General features: G+C 40.7%; 1 protein-coding gene across 1 annotated transcript in view; it reads left to right on the plus strand.

Moving 5' to 3' along the window:
* The window catches only part of LOC124776104 (kinesin-like protein KIF13A), a 330,901-nt gene extending 319,080 nt beyond the window's left edge, over positions 1-11,821 (plus strand). The window contains exon 36 of the mRNA XM_047250946.1: positions 8,583-11,821. Coding sequence (XP_047106902.1) covers positions 8,583-8,668 — 86 coding nt within the window. The 3' untranslated portion in view covers positions 8,669-11,821. The remainder of the gene's footprint in view (positions 1-8,582) is intronic.
* Positions 11,822-12,899: the final 1,078 nt, after the last annotated feature.

The following is a 12,899-nucleotide window of genomic DNA, read 5'->3' on the forward strand; positions in this document are numbered from 1 at the left end:
GCCCTGAAGTTTTGATGGAACGCAGTTTATTGTTTCTCACTTCGAGCCACTGGGTCTCCCACCAACATATGGCCTTCCTGGTCACAAATGAAGTGACAGCCCGCAGAGGGACTGAACAGCTGGCAGGAGGAGGAAGCGAGCAAGCCTCCTTAGCAGCAGCAGCAGCGAATTCGTTTCCCTGGATGCCTATGTGCCCTGGAACCCAGCAAAAAATGAGTTCCTTGTTTTGCCTGTTCAAGAGGAGGAGAGCGTCCTGCACTTGTTGCACCATCCGATCCGATGGGTACATCTGTCCAACAGCAAGAGGGATACTTTGAGAATCAGAGCAGATGATAAATTTTTTGTCACGGTGCTGTTGCATCTGCTCCATCACCCCCAGGATAGCAGATAATTCCGCGTAATAAACTGAAAACTGCCCTGGGAGCCCTATCCTGAGCATAGTGTCGGGGAACACGACAGAACAACCAAAAACATCTCCCTGCTTAGAACCATCCATGTAGACGGTAATAAAATCTGGGTGGCTACGTAAAATTTCATTAAATTTAATTTTAGAAACATGGTCTGGGGTACAATGCTTCTTGTAAGCAGTTAGTTCTGAAAGCAATCTAGGCCTTGGCAGTAGCCAGGGGGACACTCTACTCCACCCCTGGCTTTGGACCTTAATGCCCCTCACCTGTAATAATTCAAGGCTCTCCCTTGCATGGATCCCAAATGGCCGTGTTGCTTGTGGTTGATGATCGAACAGCCGTTCCAGTGGTGGCTGAACAACGTAACTGCATGCTGGTTATGTAGGAATGGACAAAGCTCTGTATGCTTGGTGTACCACGAGAAGAAGATGTTGAATAGACAGCGGAGGCTCACCAGCCTCCGCACACAAAATAATAACAGGGCTCATACGATAGGCCCCCGTTGACAGCCTAATACCCTTGTGGTGAACTGCAGCCAGCATTTTAAGGTATGAAGGCCTTGCTGACCCATAAATGTGGCATCCATATTCAAGCCAGGGTCACACGAATCCCTTATAAAGTTGGAGCAGACGTGCCCTGTCAGCTCCCAAAGACCTATGAAACACATTTAAGGATGTTTAAGACCTTGAGACATCTCAGTTTCAGTTCTTTAAGATGTGGCAATCATGTTAACTTCTCATCAAAGATAAGACCCAGATACTTCACCTTTTCCTTAAAAGTAAGATTGGTGTCCCCCAGTTTTAAAACATGGAGCTGCAACAAAATATTATGCCTCCATATAGTATTGTAGGCCTTTTCCAAATCAAAGAAAACACTGATAAAGTGTTGGTTATGAAAGAAAGCTTGTTGAGTGGCCACTTCGAGCACTGTCAGGTTATCAAGAGTGGAGCAACACCTCCTGAACCCACCCTGGGAGGGACTGAGTAGGGACCCGGTTTCCAGAACCGACACTAGGCACCGATTGACCACACACTCCAGTGTCTTTCCTACGCAGCTTGTCAGGCTAATACTACGATAACTACCTGCATCTGTCCAATCTTTCCCTGGTTTTAAAATTGGGATTAAAATAGATTCCTTCCACGAGTTTGGAAAGTCACCAGTTATCCAAATTTTAAAGAGCTGAAGGAGAACTTCCTTCGACCATCGGTCAACTGTTGTAACATGCTGTAGGTTATTTGGTTGTTTCCAGGGGTTGCTCCCACAGAGAGAAAGGCTGGTTGTATTCTTCCATGTTGGTGGAACAGAAATCGAGAGCAGCCTTTGCCTGTGCCTCCTGATATTGATGGAAGGTGGGATCCTGGCTGGAATCGGCCGTTATGGATTTATATGATTCAGCCATTATCTGAGCTATATCCATTGTTGAAGTTACAAGAGACCCCTGTATTCATACAGCTGCTACTTGGCGGTCGAGAGTTGTGCCTCGAGAGCCTCCTAATGGCTTCCCATAATTTGCATGCAGGTGTGGACCTATTGATGGAGTTCAGGAACTCTTGCCAAGACCTCTGCTTACTCTCCCAAATTATTCTCCTCGCCTTTGCATGCGCCATTCGAAAGTTTGCAAGATTCTCATCTGTAGGGCATCGATTGAACTGCGCATTGCTGCCCTTCTGTTCCTGATTGCAAAGCGACACTCATCATTCCACCAAGGGGCAGGTCGCCTTCTAGGCACACTTTCACAGACTTTGGGATGGATGCATCAACAACATGGTGAATCACAGCTGTAATGTGATCCACCCAGTCCTGGATCCCGTCACATTGCTCAAAAACAGCTAACTGCCTGTAAAGCATCCAGTTAGCCTTCTTGAATAACCATCTCAGTGGCTTTCTTCAGTATCTGCTCCATTAGGCAGATGGATCCAGATTGGGAAATGGTCACTACCATGCACTGCCCACTGAGCAGTGTCCTCAAGAGCAGGCGAGCAGAAGGAGAGGTCTATGGCTGTAGACAAACCTGTAGCGGTGCTAAAATGTGTGGCTTGACCCATGTTCAGCAGTATAAGATCTGTTGTATGTAGCATATCCTCAAGTACCTGATCCTTGGGGCAAGTGGTGTTAGAACCCCATATTGCAGTGCACTGTATGCATTGAAGTCCCCCAAAAGGAGAAAGGGTCATGGTAGTTCATCAAGAAGATGAGTGAGGACCCTACTATCAAGGGGCTTATGGGGTGGTAAGTACACAGAGCACACTGGGATGTCAACATGGGCCACTATCTGAACAGCAACCATTTGCAGTGTTGTTGTTAAGAGAATAGGTGAGGAGTGAAAAGTGTCCTTTATGAACACTGCAACGCCTGTCACCAGTAAGGTCATCATTTCTATAAAGGTGATAACCTCCAAGTAAAGGTGTGTCAGTCTCTTTAAAATGAGTCTCTTGAAGGCAGAGGCAAAAGGGTCTGTCCTCTACAAGGAGTCTCAGTTCCACCAGATGAGTCCTGTATCCATTTATATTCCACTGAAGTATGGTAGCCATTTCGTCAATGTAGTCTCGATTTACCCATCTCTGTGCCAAAGTGGTGAGGCGCTTGTAGAGTGAGATGGGGTTTTGGGGCTGACTGGGTCTGGTGATGAGGCATCAAAATCGATTATGTCCTCATCATCAGTCAGACATGCCAGAATGACGTCTGATGGCGCCCGGGTCAGCTTTCGACCCGTAAGTTGGGATCCTTTCCCTGCTCGCTTTCCAGCAAGGATGAAGGGGAAAGGAGGTGGTGAGAGCCACATTTCTTCGACGAAACTTGGTGTTCAGGGACACACTTCAGGCTGTGCACTGTGGAAGCATTACTGGTCTCTTCCCTTGTAGTTGTTTGAATCGCTATGTCGTTTGCTTTACTTTGGCACATACATGTGCAATTACAGGTGCTAGAGGTAAATAAGGGAACACTAGATGTCGTCTGAGTTGAAGTGTTGACCCTAGTAACAGGTTTCTGCACCGACGAAGCGTAAGAAGTGGCAAAGACAGGGGGTTTCATCGCCTGATAGTCCGTTTTGGCTTCTGTGTACAGGATCCGCTTAGTCACTCTGATTTCCTGAATTTTGCATTCCTCTGCAAAAACAGGGCGGGCTTGGCTCCAGACTGGATGGCTTCCAGAGCAGTTAATACAGACTGCTGGAGATGGACAATCTGTCCCAGCGTCATGGACTGTCTTTCCACACTTCTCACAAGTTGCTTCGTCACTGCAACTCAGCGTTGTATGGCCAAAACTCTGGCATTTGAATGTCAGACCCTAAGAGTTATTTAAATTGCAACTGCCATCTCTGTTTACTAGGTTTTCTGACATCTTTATTCTGATAGGCTCTGTAATTATGTTGTTCCAGAAATTTGACATTTGCACCACAATACTGGTCTCACTACATTTCATTTCATTTCATGATTATATTCAGGGCAGTGCTCGGCACCAGCTGATTTGCTTGGTTCCTTTAGTCAGATGTATTGCTCATGTTCTTTGCATCTCTTCTTGACTGTTCTCATAGTCTGTCCGACGTAAGACATGCCACATTATCATGAAATGTGAGCTTTTGGAGACCTACATTACCAAAACTAATTTTTATCTTAGTTGAAGGGAGCAAAATATAATTGATGCCATGTTTCCATAGGAGTTTACCAATCATTTGAGATATTGGAAAGCATAAGGTTTTCTTTTTTCTTTTTTTTTTCCCTTCCAAACATTCTTGATTTTGACTGCATCGCCTATTAAGTCTGATGATCTGGAGTGCCCATTTCTTTGAAACATTATTCATAGGTGTTGTAATGCTTCAGCAAAGCTCTCCATGCCTGAAAGTATTTGAGCTCTATGCAAGGGTCTTTTGCACCAAATTTCTTTGTCAGATGGTGATGGCATGAGGTGTGGGTACAGAGGTCAGTGTGTGTAGGTTTTCTATATACACTGTAACCCAGAGATTCATGCATTCATCTCTTAACTAAGACACTGAGGAAAGGTAGTTGGAGATCCTTCATGAATTTTTCTATTGAAATGGATGGAGTTTAAATGTTACAGGAATACTTAAAATGATCCACTCCAAGTGGCTACCACAAATGATTTTTATAAGGAGTAGACTATCAGAACCACCAAGCAGAGATGCAAGGAACATCAGTGACATATCCGACTAAAACAGTCAAGTAAATCACCTGTCACTGGGTATTGCCTCGAATATAATCATGAAATACAGTAACGTAAGAGTAGTGCTGTGGTGCAAATGGCAAGTTTTAGGGACAGCATAATTAAAATGTTTATTGACATAAAGATGTCAGTAAACCTAATAAATAGGGAGGTGGTTTCAATTTAAATAATGCTTGGGACCTGACACTGAATTTATTAAAATCTCGCTGACTGTCACATCCCTGACAGAAATTTCGTTTCATGGAGTATCAGAGTGAGCTCTGAAAAATGAAGGAACATAAAAGAGCATAGTGGATGTTACAAATCAAATGGTCTTTCTAAAGTACACAATGAAGGAATTCCCCTGAGAGATGTAGCTAGTAATATTGGTATACCTAAATACCAGCTGGCAAAGTACCTGAAATGCATTCTCAGTGTATGCAGAAGTGCAAACACCACATCCACAACCCCACTCACATTGTACATCGCCTCAGTCAATTGCGGCTCCAGGGTGTTGATATTATGGTCAGTTTCAATGTAATCCCACTATTTAAGACACTTTTGTTTTCTGTTTCCTTGGAGCTAATTGCAGAAATGTACAGTGATTAGTTTGCTGAAATTTTTAGGCACATTGTCACATCTACTTATTTCCTGTTCAATGGAAAATATTATGAACAACTGATGGCCTGCTGATGAATAGTCCATTATCACTTGTGGCGAACCCTTAGATGGAAAACTTTGAAGCAAAGGAACTAGAATCAGCCAAGTTGAAACCAATATGTTTCTTCCAACGTGGACAATATGTTTGCCATGTGGTCTCAGTAGCAGAAAAGCTTATCTTGGAATATTTAAACTCCACCCATCGTAGTATAAAATTTGTGATGGAACTTGAAAAAGAGGGCCAACAGCCCTTCCATAATGTGTTAGTTAAGAGAAAAATGGGTGGATTCCTAAGTCAAAATGTAATTTCAAGCCATCACTGTCTACCACAGAGAAATTTGGTGCATAACAGATAAAACACTTTCAGACAAGAAGAGCTTCACTGAAGAATTGCACCATCTACAAATAGTGTTCCAAAGGAGTGGGGACTCAGATCATCAAATTGAACAGGCGATGCAGTTAAAATTAAGAATACCTGAGGGAGAGGTTGAGACTGAGGAAGAGAAATCAAAAATAACTTATCTACCTTATGCTGGTCCAATATCTGAAAAGATCAGTAGACGATTTGGTCTCTGAAAGTGGTGTGTGCATAGCATTCCATGTGAATGCTGCATGTCTTACATGGGGCAGACTATCAAAGCTGTCAAGGAGAGATATAAGGAACATCAGTGATATACCCAACTAAAACAACCAAGCAAATCAGCTGTCACTGAGCGTTGCATTGAGTATAATCACGAAAAGAAATACAGTGAGGTCAGTACCATGGTGCAAATGCCAAGTTTCTGGGACAGGAGTCTATTGAAATAAGGGTGTCAGAAAACATAGTACACATGGACAGCAGTTGCATTTTAGTGTGTGTGTGTGTGTGGGTTGAGGTTTTCGGGCGCTAAACAGCGTGGTCATCAGCGCCCAAACGCATAGAAACAGGAACACATGCGGAGAAGAGACGAAGACGGACAGCGAACAAGGAGAACGGCTAAAAGACACAGACCTGACGCAGTTACAAATCCTCACATACAGAGGCAAAACAAGAGGAGAAGAAACGCACTAAAAAGGAAAGGAAACACAAGGAAAAGAGAACAGAAATTGAAGGGAAACAAGTAGGTAATCGTGACTGGCGGACCTCTTACCTAAAACCTGGGTGAACCAGTCACCCAGCAGCACATTAAAATCCTCTCCCTAAAATCCGAGGCAACAAATTGGACAGGACACAAAACCGTAAGACCTTAACCACAGTCGTTGCGTCGTCTTGCAAAATAGAGGGCAAATCCGGTGGCAAGGAAACCACCGCCCTCTGGTCAGAGAATAAAGGACAGTCAAGTAAAATGTGGCGCACAGTTATCAGGTCGCCACAAACACTACAGATTGGGGGGTCCTCCCGCCGCAGTAAAAAACCGTGCGTTAAGGGACTGTGCCCGATGCGGAGGCGGGTGAGGAGAACCTCATCCCGCCTGCATGACTGGTACGATGTACGCCATGGCCGCGTGGTGGCCTTGACCAGACGCAGCTTATTTTCACCGACTGCCAGCCACTCCTCTTCCCATTGACGCATAACACGAGAACGCAAAAGGGAGGTAACAGCATGGAGGGGGACGGCACATTCAACAACGTGAGGGAGGGAACATGCATCTTTGGCAGCCACATCCGCCAGTTCGTTTCCCCTAATACCCACGTGCCCCGGCACCCAGCAGAAAGAAACCTCCTTCCCCTGCCGTTGCAGGTGGAGTAGGGCATCATGGATGTTCTGGACGACCGTATCCACTGGGTACAAGTGTTGCATGGTCTGAAGGGCACTCAGAGAGTCAGAACAGATGAGAAACTTAAGACTGGGAACACATCTCATCTGCTCCAATGCCCGCAAGATCGCAAACAATTCGGCATCAAAGATGGTAAACGCTGCAGGAAGCCGTAATTTGATGACTCGATCAGGGAAAACCACAGCACAACCTACAGAGTCCCCCTGTTTAGAGCCATCCGTAAATACTGGTACATGGTCAGGATGCTGGTTTAAAATATCGTAAAATAAGGAGGTAAAAACAAACGCAGGAGTGCAGCTCCTCCGGTACTCTGACAAGTCTAAAAGGACGCTGGGCCTCTGGAGCAACCAGGGAGGCAGGCGGGTAAAACCCTGGAGTTGGGGTGCCACACGCTCCACGCCAAGGGACTCAAGCAAATGCTTGGCACGAATCCCAAATGGTCTCGTTGCCCTTGGACGACTGGAAAAGAGACGTTCCATAGGGGGTCGGGCAACAGTAGGGTACGCAGGGGAGGTAGGACAGGCAAGGAATTGACACACCCGTCGCGCCATGAGGAGTTTCCGCCGGATGGCGAGCTGCGGTTCCCCTGCCTCAGCACACAGGCTGGGGATGGGACTGGTACGGAAGGCACCAGTGGCCAGCCTGATACCCTCATGGTGTACTGCGTCAAGAATCTTCAGATACGAAGGCCTCGCTGTTTAAATAACGCTTGTGGTTTGGCACTCAATTTATGGATATCTCACAGGCCATCACACCCATAAGAGTTGGAAAATGCTGAGAAAACTTGTTTTTCGCAGAATACTGATGCGTGAAAAATAAAAGAGCATCGAAGGACATAGTGGACATCAGGAATTAAACTCTGCTATAAATAGTGGCACGATACAAACAATATTTAACATTCTGGTTGTAGTCCAGGCAGCAAGTACACCTAACTGCAAAACTCGTAGGACCCAAAGAAAATGGCGTTTGGTCATTGAAATATTGTGTTTAAAGTGGTAATGTGGTGACAGTTGATTTGTTTCGTTGTTTTAGTTGGGTATATAACTAATGTTCCGTCACAAAGTATACGAGATGCCCTATGATTCAAAATAGTTGTATGCAGACGGTTTGTCAATAGTAATTGCAAAAGATGCTTATATGTGTGAAAGCATATATTTTATTAGGTAAACAGAAGTATCAATTTCCAATGTAAATAATAAAAGCTACTATTTTTACCTAATAATCAGTAATTTGATCAAATGAGAGACTGTAGGATACTGAAGTATGATGACAGCGATATAAAAAAAAATCAGATGGGCAAAGAAAGAAGCTGCATTGTTACTTTTATAGTGATATTTCAGTTATCATACCCTTATAGTTTTAATGTTTGAGTCACAGTAATGACAACAATATATTCTTTTGTAATGCCTTGTTTCACTGTAACATTCTGGGGAAATATAGTTAAAGGCTTTTGTTGCTCTGTTTAATCAAGCTTTGCTTTACGTTTGTACATAATATGTAATTACAGTTTAGGTTAAATGTTACTTCTCTCTGTATCATTTACTTTTTAATTGTAGAGTGCATTGTTCATTACTGCTTCGTATTGTTTCATAAATTGCAGGTGAAGGCCTGTCCACCTTACATCGATCCCGTAGCCGTGGTGAAGGTATGAGCACAGTGGGTACTCGAGCCACAACGAGGAAGTAACTGCCAGCAGCAGCCTGCTGTGCTGAGATTTTATCGCACAGTCTTGTTGGTTATTTGTCCAGCCAAATGGCCATCAACTTTCACTCCAAACTAAATTCACTCTGAGCACAGATTACTGTATAAGTATCTTACTTGTAGAATATGAGTGTATATTTTGAGACCGGAGGCTCAACAGTCTGTGTAATTTCAGATTTAGAGCTGTCTGTTATTTATTGTAGGCTTACCTGTTATTTAGTGTATAAAACAAAAATTCTTTCACTAAATTCTTTGTTCATTTCCACTTTGTTCTGAAACTATTGTATAATTGCCAAGTAGTGAGAAACAGATGATGACCTGGAGCTTTTTTTTTTTTTTTTTGTTTTTGTTTACATTTTACTTCTAAATAAGTATCTCAAACCTTGTAGAAACAGGGCAAATGCTGATCCTGAGCCACTGATGATACTGCAATACAATTTCCCTCCATTTTTATAGTTATGTGCACTGGTATTAAGATTTTTTTAAAGTACTGTGCATATTTATTTGCAGTTCTCTGTTTTGTGCAGTAGATGAACTTGAAAAGCAATGTTTTCATAAGTCATCTGGATTATTGGAGTAGATTGTGATTTTCTTTCTAAGGATGCAAAAGCTGCTTGCAGGTATTAATGCACTGTATCCATTCCCACTGTTGCTAAACAACAATGTCACCAGTTCTGAGTATTTCTGTACTGTGTCAGGTAGTTTTAAATGAAGTTCAAGCAATCACTCAGTGTAGTATGGCCTCAGAGATGTGGCCATTTTGTACTGTTGTAATAATATAACTGAAAGTGCAACAAATCAGTGGCAATTGCATTATTTTGCAATACAGCATTCCATGAATAATGCTTCTACAGTATTTTCCAGTAGCCATATAGCACGTAATAACAAAAAAAAAAAAAAAAAAAAGAAGGAAGATGTGAGAGGTGCACTGTACTGGTTGATTTTGACTGACTTTTTTGTCCCTTTTTTATTAATGTGGTATGTGTGTGTGTTTTTTTAAAGAGGAAGAATGTAATTTTATTTTGGGTGCGCAATTGTTACAAGTAATGAGAAATGCTTGTGGATGGGTAGATCACAGTGGAAATCATGAGGTATTGAGATTTTGTGTTAGCAATAGCTATTAATTCATCTTTTGGTACAAAGATTTTACAAGATCAAAACAGTTAGGAAAATTTTGAATATCTGCAAAATTACTGAAGAATAGAAAATGTCAAGTAAGTTGTTTATTAATTTAAAAAGTTTTTAGTTTAACAAAGAGATAAATAATTACTTAAACTCTGTGATGAAAGAAGAGCAACACACAAGTATAAGTTGCTGTGATATTCAGTAAACTATTATACTGCTTTATTTCGCAAAATTTACATACTAGCAGGTATGCTGAAATAGTTAACATGCTGCATAGTTTGTTAACTGATGCCAGTTACCTGAGCAGCAACTTTTGAAATGCCAACAGATCAGTGTCATTCCAAGTAACTACTTTCATTTAAATAGTGGAATTACGTATTTGTATAACTCCAAGCATTCCTTAATTCAATTCTGCAGCTTAAAATTTAAGTAATCAGAAATTTGTAGCTGCTCATGTGTGCTGATATTTTTCTTTATTCATTATTTATGCCATGGATAGATGCATTATCAACTTTCATATTACAATTTTAGGAGAATAAATTTACAGCAATAACTGTATGGTTATAAATGATTTGCTCATCATGTCACCATGGTAACAGCCAGATTTGTAGTGAAACATGCATTCAACAATAGTAGAAGAACAAATAAACAATTTACAACAGCAGAACACCTTAAAAGTAAAAAACAATGTCAAAATCAAAACTACCAGTATAATGGTGGAAAAAATATGCTTTTTGGACATCACATGGTTGACAAATGCATATTAATCTGCTGCCAATTGATTAATTGATCTATTTCAGTTTAGCATATAAACAGAATTTCATTGTGCAGTTTCAAAATGTATGTGTCCTTGTATCAGGGAATTTTACTTTCACATCACATCTATGAGGAATATATTTATTCACAGTGGATTACATATTGTAAACTTTATGTTCAGAACTGAAATATTGTTAACAAGAGGGAGTATTTTATTAAAATGTAGTAATATTTTATACCTGATGATTTCCTAACTTACTTCTGCAAAAAGTCAGAAAGCTGGGGGAGAGAGATGTTACAGACAGCAGTTACATGTTGACTTATTATGAGGTCTTTGCACTGGCAAATCACATAGTGATTTCCCGCACTGCTGTTTTGTTCTGAAAATCTGTAACATGTAAAACAGTATTGAACACTGGAGAAAACACACAGCTGTAAAGGACATTTCCAGTATCTATGTTGCATAGAGTAACTGTAAAAATTATATTTGTATAAAGAAACATTTTGCACATAATATTAACTGTAAAAATATTTTTTCATAAGTATAAATTGCCAAAAGTTACTGTTGCTCTCCTTCTCTCTATCTCTCTCTCTCCATTAACATTGATACACACATTGGACATCCATATTAGACAGTGCACACTTTATTCACTGGTGCATATATGAAACCCCCTCCTGAAGCTTTCTTATACTTGTGATAACAGAAGGTATGGAGAAAGTCTCCAAACATTTTGTCCAATGTAAAGCTGTCCACAGACTTAATGTAAATTTTAGGTGTAAGGAAAGAAAATTCTCCAAAAACAGACATAATATTTGCATTAACAATATTTTACCATAATCCATCCTAGAAATTTTGTCCATTTCACTAATACCGTTCCAGTTTTAGAAACATTGCCAGAAATCAATTTAAATGTTTAAGAAACTATATTAAAGAGAGGCATTCCTACTGTGTTTATTGTGAATAAAGCATTTTGTATCTTCTTGGTACAAAACTTGTATTTGCCATACTTTCATAACAATAAGGGACAATTTGTTGAAGAGGGCCCACAACTGTAATGATGTGTGCTTTCAAACTGCTTCATTTTAACTGTTCTGAAGAGGCTTGACCCAGTCCCTGAATGTACTTGTATGGCAGATTTTCAACATTATAGCGAGGATAAGGGGAGGTGAATTATTTATTGAAAAAAATGTTTTTCTGCTGCATTCTTACCAGAAAACAGCATTTTGTTTGTAAATAAACATTTTGTCTTTCATTAATCAGGGAAAAATGATTGTGTTTTATTTTGCAACTTTATGCTTCATACACATGCAGTATTTAACTAAAATTGACTGGTTGCATCCTATTTATTTATAATATTTACATTTATTACGTGAATCAAATTTTGTGGAATAGGAACTGTCAGTTTTAAAAGTAATAATGATCTCTTGTTCTGATGTTTTACTTTCGTAGTTTTATATTATGTATCTTCAGTGATTGATGGCTGTTGAGTTGTCACTGTTATGTTGAAATGTCAGGTATTTTATTTTTTATTGCAATAAAATTGTGCAGATTTGTTTATGAAATTTATAGCTTTTTAAGACTTCTCATTTATGTTACTAAAATATTAGTGGTATGTATATTTTTACATCCCACAAAAATGTACCATTTAATCATCTCCTCCATCCCCACTCCTGTTACTTTTACAAATGATGCACAAGAAATGTAACTGTCAATCAACCACTGTATAAGACTGAATTTCTCTAATAATACTGACAACTCTGTAAGATATATGAGGGATAGTCTCTCCCATCATGAACTGGTCTGTTGTGTATGTAATACACTGATGACTCACAACATCAGCAACTGCTTAGCAGTGTGTTAGTAAAATTTGAACAGCAATGATTTTGCATGGCATTATCCAATAAGTCCGTGGTAGGTTTATAAAGTTGTGTGGTAGAAGATAGCTTCACACTGGTTGCGTAATTCTCATAAAATATGGACTGTAGTTGCTGGGTATGTAGCTAGTGCCTGATAGGGTCTCAGCCATTTACCTGGATGATGGCGTATGACCATTAAACTTGTGTAACAAGAAATGTGATTCATCTGACCAGGTGACAGGTTTCTGTCTAGCCAAAGTCCAGTCTTAATTATCATATACCCACAGCAGTCGCAGCTGCAATCATTGGGTCAACATGGAACCATGTAGGGGTCATCTGCTGTGGAGCTCCACATTCAATAGTGGGCACTGAACAGAGTTCTCTGAAATGCTTGTACTTTGCCAGCATTGTACTCTGCCACAAGGTCTGCCACAGATTGCAGCTTATCCTGCTTTAGATAGAGGGCAGGCCTCCGACA

This window comes from Schistocerca piceifrons, chromosome 2, assembly GCF_021461385.2.
Source record: "Schistocerca piceifrons isolate TAMUIC-IGC-003096 chromosome 2, iqSchPice1.1, whole genome shotgun sequence".
In the NCBI taxonomy this organism is placed as follows: Eukaryota; Metazoa; Arthropoda; class Insecta; order Orthoptera; family Acrididae; genus Schistocerca; species Schistocerca piceifrons.